This window comes from Callospermophilus lateralis, chromosome 7 (assembly GCF_048772815.1).
Source record: "Callospermophilus lateralis isolate mCalLat2 chromosome 7, mCalLat2.hap1, whole genome shotgun sequence".
Taxonomy (NCBI): Eukaryota; Metazoa; Chordata; class Mammalia; order Rodentia; family Sciuridae; genus Callospermophilus; species Callospermophilus lateralis.
Genome location: NC_135311.1, coordinates 13,201,902 through 13,216,775, shown reverse-complemented (window position 1 = coordinate 13,216,775; position 14,874 = coordinate 13,201,902). Strand labels below are relative to the sequence as shown.

General features: G+C 45.5%; 2 protein-coding genes across 7 annotated transcripts; both read left to right on the top strand.

The window, feature by feature from the left end:
* Nucleotides 1–1,407: 1,407 nt before the first annotated feature.
* Nucleotides 1,408–8,190, top strand: Usf1 (upstream transcription factor 1). 6 transcript variants are annotated; one of them, XM_076862686.1, is made up of 11 exons: nucleotides 1,408–1,518; nucleotides 4,194–4,274; nucleotides 4,640–4,689; nucleotides 5,001–5,116; nucleotides 5,446–5,547; nucleotides 5,788–5,983; nucleotides 6,217–6,304; nucleotides 6,447–6,505; nucleotides 6,798–6,892; nucleotides 7,148–7,276; nucleotides 7,465–8,190. In XM_076862686.1, the coding sequence occupies exons 2-11, from the start codon at nucleotides 4,267–4,269 to the stop codon at nucleotides 7,552–7,554; spliced, it is 933 nt and encodes a 310-aa protein (XP_076718801.1). In that variant the 5' UTR covers nucleotides 1,408–1,518; nucleotides 4,194–4,266; the 3' UTR covers nucleotides 7,555–8,190. The 6 variants fall into 6 exon arrangements, with proteins under 6 accessions (XP_076718801.1, XP_076718803.1, XP_076718802.1 ...); XM_076862688.1 differs by having other exon boundaries at nucleotides 4,137–4,274; XM_076862687.1 differs by having other exon boundaries at nucleotides 4,130–4,274.
* Nucleotides 8,191–8,545: 355 nt separating this feature from the next.
* Tstd1 (thiosulfate sulfurtransferase like domain containing 1) lies at nucleotides 8,546–9,721 on the top strand. The gene is made up of 4 exons (XM_076862403.1): nucleotides 8,546–8,555; nucleotides 8,763–8,891; nucleotides 9,412–9,574; nucleotides 9,670–9,721. Exons 1-4 carry the CDS (start codon nucleotides 8,546–8,548, stop codon nucleotides 9,719–9,721), a joined length of 354 nt encoding a protein of 117 aa, XP_076718518.1.
* The last annotated feature ends 5,153 nt before the right edge of the window (nucleotides 9,722–14,874 follow it).

Sequence of the window (14,874 nt, the reverse complement as noted above, 5' to 3'; positions counted from 1 at the left end):
AGGAACTGGGCTAGATGTGTGCTCCTAAAAATATTGCCTTTAATTTTATTTAATCCACATAACAATTCTGTAGAGTTGGTACTGGCATCTCCATTTTTCCGATAAAGAAACTAAGGCTGGGGGAAAACAGACAGTTAGTGTAGGTTATAAATGATTGGGTCAGAAAGATGGGGGCTGAGTCAGGAGGAAATAAAATGTTAATGCCTTCAAGACATTTCCCATCCTCCACCTATTGCCTAGGTGACCTGCCTCCAGGGAATTGTTCCTCCTTACAAGGAGTTGTTAATGAATGAAAGCCCCTCTGGGTAGCTCCCTCTCCAGCACTCCACCTTTGGCCCACCTCTGGTCACTAGTCAGGTATGCAGGACCTTTGGCATGCAGGATAGTGGGAGGAGAGGCCATGAGAACAAAGGAATTCTAAAATGTACTCAAGGGACCGGACACCTAGCTTTGGGGCTGGTTCTCTGCGGAGAAATCTGTTCTATCCTTTAAATAAAACTTGCTTTCTGGGGCTGGGGATGTGGCTCAAGCGGTAGCATGCTCGCCTGGCATGCATGTGGCCTGGGTTAGATCCTCAGCACCACATACAAACAAAGATGTTGTGTCCGCCGAAAAACTAAAAAAGAAATATTAAAAAGTTCTCTCTCTCTCTCTCTCTTAAAAAAAAATAAATAAATAAAACTTGCTTTCTGTGCTTCTCTTGGTGTTTCCTGAGTGTTCAATTCAATATCTGGGGAAATAGGACTGAAGACCTGCTTGATGCTCATCGAGGACATCAAAACTAAAGCTCATTTTACGTCAAAATACTTGCCAAAGATGTCAGGTAATAAGTGGCAGGGATGGGTTTGTCTGGCTCCAGTTTCCATCATACTACACAACTCCAAATCCTTTTAAAGAGTACATCACAAATGAGAAGAATGGGAATCAAGATTATTCTCACGGTGTGAACCTCGAAAAACTCGAAACCCTGGAATGCCTGAGTGAGTGACTGCTGACGCTAATACAAAAAAGTATGCCAAGATTTACATATGTCCTGATACATCCTCATCTCCGGTTGGAAACACTTGGAAATGATGCCCTGATCCAAGATGGCCTCCCAAATAACCCCTGTTAAAGACTGCGCCTCCCTCCGACGTTCTTCCCTGGATCTCAGCTGGCCCCTCACTCCCATTCACTCTAACTTAAAAGACCCTGCCTCGCACAAACTTGGAAGTACAAGTTAGTCAATTTTCTCTGATTATTGCCCAGAGTCGCTAGGATTTCAGCGAATCCTCCGTAACATTACCTCTTTGGGACCCCATACACCTACGCAGCCCTCAGCCCTCACCAAGATGAAGGAACGGAAGTGGGGCGGCCCAGAGGCTAGGAGTAGGCTGGGCGGGTTGAGGAGACACTTCCGCCCCTCACTAACATGGCCGCAGGCGGGGAGTGCGCATGAGCAGCTGTCTATGGAGCTACCCGAGTGGGGAGAGCGAGAACGCTGTCGGGAGAAATCGGCGGCTGAAGCGGCCTTGGCGGGTGAGTGCAGGACCCGACAAGAGCCTGGAGGTGGGGTGGACCAGCATGGCGGGGCAGTTTTGGTTTTATTTCAGTTTATCAGGTTAGGGGACTCCCGGGGAGGAAGCCTTTGTTTTGGGGGAGGGGGCCGTGTCTGGTCCTATCCTGCTTTGTGGGCCAAATTGCTCCCCGCCCCAGGCACGCACGTCCCCGCCCTCCTGCGCTGCCCATCTGGGAGCCGCAGCTGCGGGTGCCAGGTCCCGGAGTCCCCGGCGCCCTTTCCTGCCTTCTCTGCCCAGGACCTGGGTCGCCGAGCGAGCGCTGCGGGCCTGGCCGTGTCACCGCGCGGGTCCCCTGGCTCGCGCCGGAAGGGTGCTCAGCTCCGTAAGCGCCTACTGGTTGGTGGGCCTGCAGGGAAACGACTCGTTCTTTGGCAGCGTCTAGGCTCCTGAATTCTTTCGGGATTCTCCCCCACACCCTCTTTGTATAAAGACTTAGCAAGGGCTCTTGATGGGCCCTCCTTGCCTGAGCGTGCAAGCCACAACGTCCTTTGCTGATTTCCGTGTCACATATTCTTAACGCTCAGGAAATGCTTCCGGATGTCCAACTAAGATTTGAATAAGTTGCCCGACCCCGGTGCTGTGTGCCCTCCGAAGCTGTCTCTGGCTGACAGCTGTAGGCGATTAGAATGTTCTGCCCTCTCATTACCTGCTCCTGCAGTCAGCGCAGCAAACCTGAGAGAGAGGTACTTCCTCCCCAGTTTTGAGGTTGGAGACCTTGATGGTCCCAAAACACTTATGCTACTTCCCTTTAGGGACAGGGATCTCCTTGCAGCGTTACTTACAGTTTCACTTTCAGTTCCTTTTTTTTTTTTTTTTTTTAATTTTTTTTTTAATTGTTGTTGTTGTTACTCTTTTCTTTGTACGCGAGCTTTTTATCCGCTACAGATTTTCTTGCGATAGGGAAGGTTGGAGGACCTTGTGGACAGAGAATTTACAAAAATATTGCCCCTTTCGTGTTGGGATTATTTTTCTTCTTTGTACTGTGTAGCTGTTTCTGGAGGCATCTGTCTCCTCAGTCCTTTGTTTTTTTCTATCTGGCTGGGTGTCAGGGTCCTAAGGCAGGCACCTTCTAGATGGATTCCTCCCCCATTGTCTTTTCTCCTTCGGAATCCTGAGCTTTGAGTTTTTTCTCTTTTTGCTGAGGCTCAGTGGATATGGAGTTGTCATAGCAACATTTTAGCAACTGTGTTGCACTACCGGAAGGCTTGATGAATAAAATAGAGGAGGTTTGGATATGACACACTTGGGCTTTAGGACCTCTAACAGATGCTGTAAATCTGGACAGCCCTAAACAAGAACCCTGTCAATGGAATGCTACCTAAGGGCCAAGTCTGGGTTTTTATTTACTTTTTTTTTTTTTTTTTTTTTTTTTTGAGGGGGGTGGTGGTGCTGAGGATTGAACCCAGTGGGTATTTTACCACTGACCTACATCCCCAGCCTTTTTATTTTATTTATTTATTTGGGGGCAAGGTCTAAGTTGCTTCTGGCCTCACTATGTTAACGAGACTGGCCTTGAATTTGGTGATCTTCCTTCCTCAACCTTCCCAATGAGTTGCTGGGAATGCACCACCACCTGGCTATCCCAGCCCTTTTTGTTATTTATATTAGACAGAATCTTGCTAAATTGCTGAGACTGGCCTGCAACTTGTTTTCCTCCTGCCCCAGCCTCACCAATGGCTGGGATTACGGGTGAGCACCACCATGCCTGGCCCATGCCTAGGTTGGTTTGTTTTTTGGTACTAAGGGGCACTTAATCACTGAGCTACATCCCCAGGCCTTTTTAATTTGGAGACAGGGTCTCACTAAGCTGCTTAGGGCCCCTGCTAAGTTGTTGAGGCTGACTTTGAACTCTTCATCTTCTTGCCTCAGCCTCCTTAGCCAGTGGGATTACAGGCCTGTGCCACCATACCAGGTTTTGTAGTTAAGGATGGTTTTCAAAGGGCAGTGGCTTCAGGTTTTACTTCCTAAATTTGAAGTTTCTTGCTATCTAGTCTGTCTGTGAGTTGTGAAGTATCAGTGTCCATGACTCTGTGTGTTTTATTTATTTATTTTATTTCTTATTTCTTGTACTGGTGATTAAACCCAGGGACACTTTACCACTGAGCTATGTCTCCAGCCCTTTTAAATTTTAATTTTGAGATAGTCTCACTTAGTTGCTTAGGGCCTCACTAATTTGCTGAGGCTGGCCTCAAACTTGTGATCTTCCTGCCTCAGCCTCCTGAGTTGCTGGGATTACAGCATGCTCCACTGGGTCTGGCGATCCTGTTTTTTTTTTTTGATAGTGATTGTCTAAACATGGCCCTTCCTAATCCCCATGAAACTGCTGTTATGGCAGATCTTTATAGCTTTATTAGTAATCCATAATGCCTTTACTAAGAATCCATTCAAATATATGTTTTCCAGAATAATTATCCCTCTCCACCAGGTGCTGGAGTGATAACAGAGGGATGAGGAACACAATTTGTAGAGTTATTTTTTCAATCACTACAGTTCAGTCCTCAGCTTCAGAATGGGGGAAGTCAGTTGTCCCTTGCAGATGATTGGGTTATTTTCTTGGCTTTGTCTTTGAGGATCTAGAACTAGGCAAGCTGTTCGGTTTCCCGGACTCACTGTGAACTTCATGATATCTACCAGGACTTAGCACTCAGGGAGATACGAAGACCTTCAAAAAGGGACCAGCTCCTCGGATGTACTCCCTCACAGAGAGATGAAGGGGTGAGTGAAGAAGAGGTAGGGTCTGATATGAGAGAGATGCAAAATGTTTAAGAGTACTGTCTCTGGAGATCAGCCTGACCTGGATTCAAGTCCCAGCTCCATCTCCAACCAGCTGTGTGATTCAGTTTCCCCATCTATAAAATGGAAGTAATGGTACCTACCTCATAGTGCTCTTATTAGTATTAAATAAGCTCATGCATGTTAAGTGCTTAGCTTAGGACCTGTACATAGTAAACACTTAGACTAACTTGTTGTATTCTAACCCAACCCATCTATTGGGAATACCAGTGAGTTTGGGAGTCATACATTACTGTGCCAGTGAGCTTCTCATTCACTTCTTCCCTTTGTCCTTTCACCACAATCAGGCAGCAGAAAACAGCTGAAACAGAAGAGGGGACAGTGCAGATTCAGGAAGGTGAGTGTTAAAACTAGGACCAAGACCAAGGTCATGGACTTTCTCCATCCCCCACTAGCCTATCTTATGTATATCTTCTTTCTTTCTTTTCTTTAAAAAAAAAAAAAAAATTGTAGTTGTTAATGAACCTTTATTTTATTCATTCATTTATATTCGGTGCTGAGAATTGTACCCAATACTTCACACATGCTAGGCAAGCGCTCTACCACTAAGCCACAATCTTCTATCTTCTTTCTTCTTAAGGATATTCAAGTAGAACAGAGGGAGAAAGGCAGTTAACTCACAGACTTTCCTTCATTCTTTTAATTCAGGTGCAGTGGCTACAGGGGAGGACCCAACCAGTGTGGCTATCGCTAGCATCCAGTCAGCTGCCACCTTCCCTGACCCCAACGTCAAGTACGTCTTCCGAACTGAGAATGGGGGCCAGGTAAGGGAGGGGGCCAGGTGGCTGCAGGTGTTACCTGGGGTTGGGGTTGAGGGAGGTAATTAAATATCTTGGGGAGACGTGACTTGGAGGAGGAGGTGAAAATGTAGACTCTTGGGGGTGGTGGTGATAAAAGGTCTGGAGGAGAAATTATTATAGGAAAGGGGAATGATGAAACCTCAGTATAGAGAAAGAAGAGAAGACAGCTGAATCTATGTCTCTGAAGGGTTTTTGTTTTGGGGCTTTGTCCAAGGGAAGCTTTATGAAGGATCCTGAGATTCCAAGTGCTTATTCTTCTGTCTTCCCTTCCTACCCTTCCTCTCTGCTTCTAGGTGATGTACAGGGTGATCCAGGTGTCTGAGGGGCAGCTGGATGGCCAGACTGAGGGCACTGGAGCCATTAGTGGCTACCCTGCCACGCAATCCATGACCCAGGTACAGGGGGATGGGCTGGGGATGGGCTAATCTCTAAGTAATAAGAGGAAGCAAGGAACTAATAGATTGGAGGTGAAACCAGGAACAGTGAGGCATCTAAGACTGCTTTGACTGAAGGCACTAGGCTTTCCCTTTCTAGATGTTTCTCCTTCCCTCTTCAAGGGATAAAGCTACAGAGTGGTATAGGGGGAAGAAATATCTGATTGTCACTGGACTCTGTTCGTTTGCTCCCCTTTCCAGGCAGTGATCCAGGGTGCTTTCACGAGTGATGATGCAGTTGATACAGAGGGGACAGCTGCCGAGACACATTATACTTACTTTCCCAGCACTGCCGTGGGTGATGGGGCAGGGGGCACCACATCGGGGAGTACAGCTGCTGTCGTTACTACCCAGGGCTCAGAGGCACTACTGGGGCAGGCAACCCCTCCCGGCACTGGTGAGATATTGCATGAGGATGCTAGATAGCAGGGCCAGGAAGGGCTGGGGGACATGGCTGGGGCAGTGGACCTTTATTCATGACCCTTAGTAAAGACTAAGACCTGGCCAGACAGGGAATTTGGGACTGACCTGCTAGCAGGAAGGAGCATGTTCTTTTCAGAGAAGGGTCCCAGGGCCTTGTTGAACTTTCTAGTTCCAAGTCCTGGCAGAACCTGCCCCGCATCTTCACAGGTCAATTCTTTGTGATGATGTCACCACAAGAAGTATTACAGGGAGGAAGCCAGCGCTCAATTGCCCCCAGGACCCACCCTTATTCCCCGTGAGTGACCCATTTCTTCTCAGTTACCATGAATAGTCTTAATACCCACTGTAATTTGTATAAGTCCTTACCCCAAACTCAAATCTTATTTTTAAATTTCTTTTGTCCTTCCCTCACTCTGATTATCCTGCTCTGTTGTCAGGAAATCAGAAGCTCCCCGGACAACCCGGGATGAGAAACGCAGAGCTCAGCATAATGAAGGTAGGTGCTGTGTTCCAGATGTGAAGCCAGGAACTTGTCTAATTGGGCTAGGGACTTATCTAATAGGGCTAGGGATTTGCAGGGAAAGAAGGAATCAGTGGAAGTGCCAGAGTCCTGGGGCAAGCCAGGGCATTACCCAGCAGACCTATGTTATGCACTATAAACAAGTACAAGGGGCATGTCCCCTAGTTTAGTATGTCTGATGATATCTGAGGGGAGGAAGGGTTGGTCATTTTATCCTGGGGCTTGTGAGTGTTCACTGAGTCACTTTGTCCTCCACTTTGACCCACAGTGGAGCGCCGCCGCCGAGACAAGATCAACAACTGGATTGTGCAGCTGTCCAAGATCATCCCAGACTGCTCTATGGAGAGCACCAAGTCTGGCCAGGTCATGGAAGGACCCTGGTAGTGGATGGGAGGCCTGAATTCTGTCTCCTGGTATTATTTCCAGAAATAGTAGAGTGTGGGGCATACACTTTTCATTCACTCTTCATATCTTTCTCTAAGGTCCCTACATCCATGGGAGATGCTATATCACCATCCTGAGGGGAAAATAAAGTCCAAAGTGTGAATGTTGTTTTGGAAAACATAATGCTAGATGTCTTAAATCCTAAGTCCTCATTTTGTTGACTTTGTCTTGCAGAGTAAAGGTGGAATTCTATCCAAAGCCTGTGATTATATCCAGGAGCTTCGGCAGAGTAACCACAGGTTGTCTGAAGAATTGCAGGGGTTAGATCAACTGCAGCTGGACAATGATGTACTTCGACAGCAGGTCAGACTCCTAATCCCAGTATTACCCCCTAGGCCCCTACAGCCCACTGACCCAGTTTGGGACTCCGTACTTAATTCTCCATTGACAGCACTTCACATTTTCCTCCTCACCAGTGGATGTCTAATTTCAGGGGCTTGGTAGTGTCAACTTTTCTACCCATTTCCTTGACTGCCTTCTTTCCATGTTAGGTGGAAGACCTTAAAAACAAGAATCTGCTGCTACGAGCTCAATTGCGGCACCATGGATTAGAGGTCGTCATCAAGAATGACAGCAACTAACTATGGGGATTCAGGGGCTTTGGGCCCAAGAACTGCAGATAGCCCAGGAGCGACAGGCTTATCCCGTGTCCCTTTCCTTCACTGCCCACTTCTGGCATGGGACTCTGGGGAGTTCAAAAGGCGTGTCTTTGAACTGAGGGCCTGTGGTATGGCAGCCTGCAGTAGTGTGAAACACACATTATGAACATGCACTGACAGCCTTGCCTACCCCTACCATGCAGCCCCTGGGTCCTCATGCTCCTCTTGCACAATGCATGTGCTGTCTCCAAGCTGGATACTGGACATACTAAACTGGGGGGCTTGCCCTGTGCTTGCTTAGAGTACTCAGCAGAGGGTCTGCTGACAAGTGATACTCTGGCTTGCCCCAGGACTCTGGCACTTCCATTGGTTCTTCCTTCCCCTGGAACTGAGGTTCTAGATGTGGACCTGCGACTCTGGGGAACAGACTTAAAGAAGAAATGGGGAAGGTTGCTTAGCAGTGTCTACTGTCCCACAAAGAAACTGGCCAGCAAGCAGCTAAGGCCTGTGTAGAAGTCTCTGAAGCCAGGGAGAATAACAGGCAGGGGCCCACTTGGGGTCTTTCCCCTTGTGGGGGTGTTCCCCCCCTTTTTTAAGATAAAATTGTTCGGAGCCACAGTTGTCTCTTTTTCCTCCTTTTGTGGGCCCCAAGTCAAAAGGGAGGGGGCACATTACCCTTTGACCAATAAGGGCTGTGCCCACTTTAGGGTGGGGTGCCATTCCTATACTCATTACCCTGAGTTGTGTTACCTGTGCCAGATCGGGTGTCGTTTCCGGCTCACCCTGGCAATAGCAAAGAGTTCTCCAGTGGGATGTTGAGAGGCACCACGAACAGGTGCTGTGGGGATTGTGCCGGAGGCGGTGCCTTGCTTCCGGTTCCGGTCTGGGCTCTGGGAGGAAGGGAGAGATGCTGCCGAAGGCGAGGGGGCGGGCTGGGGCCACATTCCTGCAACTGGTAATCGCTGTCCGCACCATGGCTGGAGGTACCTGTGAGGGAGCCCTGGGATGTCCAGTTCTATCTGTGGCCCTGGGAGTGTGTGAGGCCCCCAGGGTGGAGGTGTATGTGGAGGGAGGAGTGAAGGGGCAAGACCAGAGAGGCTCTCATGGTTAAGGTGCTGCTAGGGGAGGGGGTATTGAGGCACCCATTCTTCATAGCCCCCCTCTGAAGGTGCATATGCCCTCTTCTTCAGCGTCCACGGTCTCGGTCTCGCTCCCTGAACTCCGGTCACTCCTAACATCAGGCCGGGCCCGGCTCTTCGATGTGAGATCTCGGGAGGAGGCTGCAGCGGGAACCATCCCAGGGGCAGTCAACATCCCGGGTATGGGATTGGAGGAGACAGCCCAGAAGGGTCTTAGCTAGTGGGATCTCAGAATGGCGTGGGGAAGGCAAAATACAGAGGCGGGGTGACGGGGATCTACATTTCCCTAAGCTGCCCTCAGCTTCCCACAGAGAAGGGCTGATTGGAGGCGGATCCTGGCAGTGGAACTGGCCTATCCAGTTTGAAGGGAGAGCAGAGGGTAAGGAGAGGGGCAAACCAGCTTCTATATGCTTGACCTCCCTGAATCTAGATGCCTAAGTCTAGCTGCTCCTCCTGGCTGCACACACACACACACACACACACACACACACCAGGATTCAGGAAGTGACTCGCACTCACAGGTCATTTGGCAAATTTCCTTAAGGGTAAGCTGTTTCTTGACTTTGGCAGGGTGGGAGGTGGCCACCATATATTGGTTTGGGGCCTGGAGATTTTGTTCCATCACCAGTTCTTCTTGCCTGATTTCTGATCCTGAGAATCAAGACTTGCTTTCCATTTATTTTCTGGACTCCTCTCCCAGTGTCCGAGTTGGAAAGTGCCCTGCAGATGGAGCCAGCTGCATTCAAAGCATTGTACCGCACTGAGAAGCCAAAGCAAGAAGATGAGAATCTTGTTTTTTTCTGTCAAATGGGAAAACGGGGCTTCCAGGCCACACAGCTGGCCCGGCGCCTTGGATACACAGGGTATGGGCATGGGCAATGTGTAGCTTGCTAGCTGGGAAGTGATTGGGGACTGCCTATTGGGCATGTCCTTCCCTTACCCCTCTTTGTTTCCACAGGGCTCGAAACTATGCTGGGGCCTATAAGGAATGGTTCGAGAAAGAGGGTTAGGCAGAACCCTTATCTCTCCCTCCCACCTTAACAAAGGGTGATGAAGGAGATGACTTGCTGGGCTAGGCAACTCCTTTTAGTGCTTTGCACACAGAAACATTATTTAATAAAGAACATTTTATCAAGTATTGGAAGTACTTAATTTGTTAGGCAGGCAGAAAATGGGTCTGGCTGGGTGTGGTGGTACATGCCTGTAATACCAACTACTTGAAAGGCTAAGGCAGGAGAACTGCAAATTCAAAGCCAGTAGGCAATTTATTGAGATCCTGTGGTTTGAAAGAAAAAAAGACTGGGTTCAATCCCCAGTACAGTATGGCAAAGAAGAAAGAAAGAAATGGTTCTAATATTAATCTATACCTCAATTCAGTGCTGGATCATTTATCTTTCCAGCATTTATTTACCTGTCCTTACCCCCAAATTCTAGCAGTTCCCTTGGTAACTATAATTCTCCTTCTAGAACAGTTGTTTTTAGGGTGTACATGGCCTAGAAACTTAAAAAAAAAGCTTGGTCTGGGGGTAATGTCTTGTGCCTATGTCCCATCCTTTCAGAAACCTGAAGCAGTAGGACTGTTTGAGCCCAGCAGGGCCACCCTGAACAACAGAGCAAAACCTCATCTAAACAACAACAAAAAAAAAAAAAAAAAAAAAAAAAAAAAGGCCAGATGTGGTGGCTCATGCCTGTAATCCCAGTGGACTACGTCTTGGGAGACTGAGATAGGATGATCACCAGTTATTTGAAGTCAGCCTTAGCAAAACAAGACCCTAAGCAACTCAGTGAGACCCTGTCTCTAAATTAAAAATACAAAATAGGGCTGGGGATGTGGCTCAGTGGTTGAGTGCCCCTGAGTTCATTCCTGGTACCCTCCTCCGACCCAAAATAAAATTGGGCCTAACCCCAGATTATGTTGGTGGGGTGGGACCTGGGCATTTGTGGATTTTTTTTTTTTTTAAGCTCCTCTGATGAATCTAATATACAGTCAGAAACAAGTATCACTGCTCTTTATACCCGAGGTCCACAAACTAATAGCTCCAGCTATCCATATTGCTGTGATAATTCCTTTTTGAATTGTTTATGGCTACTTTTGTGCAAAACTGGCAGAATAATGACAGAAACTGTATATCCTTCAAAGCCTAAAATTTTTACTCTTAAGCCCTTTATAGGAAAAGTTTGCCTACTGTTGCTTGTGAGCCCCAACATCACTTTCTTCAGACTTTGTTTTAGGGTTGAGGAAATGAAAAGCAATTCCAGGCCTTTGGGTAAAAGAGAATTGATGATACCCTTTATCCCTATATTTATGTGTCATATACGTGTTACAGATGGAGCCCTTCCTTTGCCACCCCAAACAATTCCCTGATTTTGTCAACACTGTTCTGATTCCAACTAAATTTTGCTAAATTTAGTTGATTTAAAAAAACAAACAAAAAAACCTGAAATGGCAAATACTTACTGAAACTAAATTCAACACAATGCAGCAAGCATCTAACTTCCCTTTAATATGGTGCATATAGTTTGATGCATATCTTTTGAGGCTTTTTTGGTTTTGTTTTGGTACTGGGGATTGAACCTAAGGGTACTTTACCACTGCATTCCATCTGCAGTCCTTTTATTTATTTTTAATTTTGAGACAGGATTTTGCTAAGTTGCTAAGTGGCTTTGAACTTGCAACCCTCCTGCCTCAGCTTCCTGAGTAGCTGGGATTACAGACATGTGCCTCTGTGCCTGGCTCCTTGAGACCTTTCAATGGCAGAGTTTTTTCCCCCTAAGTTTGATTTTTTTAAATTTTATTCTTTTATCTGTGGAAGAGAAGGTTGGGCCAGAGGTGGATTCAATTTTCTGTTTTTTCAAGTCTCTGAGAAAATTCCTTCCTACATTTCTTACACTCTTTGCTTTTTTTTTTTTTTTTCCTCACCTTCTTTTCCTCTTCCCTTCTGCTTTCTGGACTATTGCCAGCCCTCCTACATCTTTTCTCTCACCGTCCACATTATAAAATCCTCATTCATCTGGGCTCCCCAACTTCTCGGCCTCAGAGCTATCCTACTTTCTCCCTGAGCTAATCTGAGTTTAGCCAGACATTGTTGGGTCAGAAGATAAAGTTGAAAGGGCAAATTGTGTCATTTATTCTTTCCTCAAATAACCAAATCCATTTGGGAAGTTTCTCCTATGGTCCAATTTCCTCTCTGAGTCTTAACTATTCTTGTTTCTTTTTTCCCCTCCCTCAATCTTTGTGATAGATTATAGCATTTCCTCATTACTGTTATTACTGAGGCATAATTTACCTATAATAAAATGCACAGTGCTTAAGTGTTTAATTCATTGAGTTTGGGGTATGCTCCCTTGTAACCATTTCCCTAAATAAGATTTATTTATTTACTTTTTAATATTTATTTATTTTAGTTGTAGTTGGGCACAATACCTTTATTTTAATTATTTTATATGTGTGCTGACGATTGAACCCAGGGCCTCACATGTGCTAGGCAAGCACTCTACCGCTGAGCCACCACCCAGCCCACCCCTAAATAAGATTTAGAACACAGAAATCCCCAGGTTTTTTCCAGGTACCCCTTCCAATCTCTCCCTTTCTCTCTTTTTAAGCAACCACTTTCTATCACTATAGATGAGTTTTCTAGCACCCTTCCTGGCCTGCCAACATCTATCTTTTGCTTCTTTCTGTTTTACAGTTCAAAGTTAGAATCCTAGAAGTAAAGTGATCTGGCTTACTATATAACCATGCCCTCTGGTTTGATCATTGTTAAAAGAACATTCCTCTTTCTCCCTCATTAACTGTTTGGTTAATAACCCTAACAGGCAGTTCCAGGCCATTACCTTTAAAGTTCTCTTTCCCTTTCCTCATAACTACCTGTTTCAGCAGGTGAGGCTCAAGCATTAGGGCTCACCAGCTTCATGCACTTAGCTTGCCTTCTTCTGTCTTCCTTTTCATACTAAATTGCACATCCTCTTTCATCCTACTTTATACCAGGTTTGTGTTTACCATATGCATGTGTCATAATGTGTTCATCATATGTATTATACTTTTTTTTTTTTTGAGTACTGAGAATTGAACTGGGTGCACTACTGCTGAGCTTCATCTTCAGCCTCTTTTTTTGAGACAGAGTCTTGCTAAATTGCCCAGACTGACCCCAAACTTGAAATCCCCCTTCCTCAGCCTCACAAGTAACTGGAATTACAGGTGTGCGCCACTGTGCCAACTTTACACTACATTTTTGTTTGTTTGTTTCCCCTCCTAATTGACTAGGCACCTCAAAAGTAGGGACTGGCTTTCATTTTCTTACCTTGGTGAATGTGAGCTTTCAATAGGTGTTTGTTGAGCTTTACTAGCTTTTGACCTTCAGAACTTTCTAATTTCAGCCTTTCTGAAGCATCACTGCATAGCCAATCTTAAAATAACATTTTTATCTTATCAGTCAGAGTTGATAATATACAATAAGTCCTCTTTGCCTAGTGACTGGAGCACGTGTCTCAGCCTGGCCTTTTGAGCAATCTGTAGTCTAGATCTGGCATCAACCTTCATTTTCATAGTTGCCTTCCAGTACTTGCTCTTATTAGGATTCCGCCCCCCCCCCCCCCCCGCAGTACTGGGGTTTGAATTTAGTGACACTCTATATTGAACTATATCCCTAGCCCTTTTGATTTTTATTTCCACACAGGGTCTTGCTAAATTGTCCAGGCTGTCCTCAAACTTGGCTGTCCGTCTTCCCCAGTAGGTGAGATTACAGGTGTGAATCACTACGCTGGTTCAGGTGATTTCTGTGTGTGTGTGTGTGTGTGTGTTGCTGGGGATTAAATTAAGAGCTTCAGGAATCTTTTTGTCCTTAAGTAGACCTTCTTCCTTTCTAGACCAGACCTTTGCTCATCATTTCTGCTGTTTGGGTAACTTCCAGTCTTTTGTACCCTCTGAATTTCACAAGAATTAGAAGAATGTATTTGGCAGGAGATTTGCTGGTCTCATCAAGAGGGCTTTTAAACTCAAGGAGAAGGGAGAAAAATAGCAGATAAAATTATATAACTGGATTCCATGAAGAACACAAGATGCAGAATAGTAGACAAAGCACATACCTCTATTGTAGCATTTATCACACTATATTAAAAATTTACATTCTCCTCTAGACTGAATTCTTTGAGCAGAGGGGTTGTTTTTTTTATTGTTATGGCCAACAATGAAACCGAAACTCTCACATAGGAGATACTCAGTAGATGAATTTTCAGGGAGGCATTTAGTAATTCCCAGGGGAAAATGTGAGGTGAAAAGTTGGAAACAGTACTCATGAATGCCAGGATGCTACTATGGAAAGAGTAAAGATTCTGAGAGAGTTCTGAGTTCTAGTTCTGGCTTAGCCCAACTGAGATGACTTTAAGATACTTTTAACTATTTCAGCTTTCACTATTCTCATTTGTAAAATGGAACTTGTAAGGCTTAGCTGGATGTTGTGGTGTATGCCTGTTATCTCAGCTACTTGGGAGGAGGATCCCAAGTTTGAAGTTAGCCTCAGCAACTTTATGAGATCCTTAGCAACTTAACAAGACCCTGTCTCAAAAAGAAAAAAAAAAAAAAAAAGACTGGAATATAGCTCAGTAGTAAAGTGCTCCTGAGTTCAATTCAATTCCTAGTACCAAAGAGACAGAGGTTTCCTTGGATTGTTGTGTTAATACCTACCATATAGAACATATGGATTTATAGTTGTATATGAGAGTATATACAATAAACAAAAAGAGCTAAATGCAATAGCACAAATATCAATGAAATTTGATGGAAGATATCATGATTGGAAGCGTGAAAGTATGTCATAATAAAAGGAAAATATGTTTAATAAAAGATAATTTTGCACAATAGCACACACCTATAATCTCAGATACTCAGGAGACTGAAGCAGGAGGATCAAAAGTTCAAGGCCAGCCTGGGTAATTTATTGAGACTCTATCCCAAAATAAAAACTTAAAAAAGAGCTGGGGATGTAGTCAGTGGTAGAGTGCTTGGTTAACATGTTCGAGGCCTTGAGTTTGATTTCCTTCAACAAAAAACAAAGTATGTTGAGACTTGATTTGTGGCCACCTATTTTTTTGCGGGGGCGGGGGGGGGGGCGGGTATTAGGGATTGAACTCAGAGGCACTCAACCACTGAGCCACATCCCCAGCC

Bases quoted from the DNA above. Each gene is read 5' to 3' on its own strand.
- Usf1 (XM_076862686.1), top strand. The intron at 5,548-5,787 runs GTACAGGGGGAT...TCCCCTTTCCAG, and splicing joins CCACGCAATCCATGACCCAG to GCAGTGATCCAGGGTGCTTT. The intron at 5,984-6,216 runs GTGAGATATTGC...GCATCTTCACAG, and splicing joins GGCAACCCCTCCCGGCACTG to GTCAATTCTTTGTGATGATG.
- Tstd1 (XM_076862403.1), top strand. The intron at 8,892-9,411 runs GTATGGGATTGG...CTCCTCTCCCAG, and splicing joins AGGGGCAGTCAACATCCCGG to TGTCCGAGTTGGAAAGTGCC. The intron at 9,575-9,669 runs GTATGGGCATGG...TTGTTTCCACAG, and splicing joins CGGCGCCTTGGATACACAGG to GGCTCGAAACTATGCTGGGG.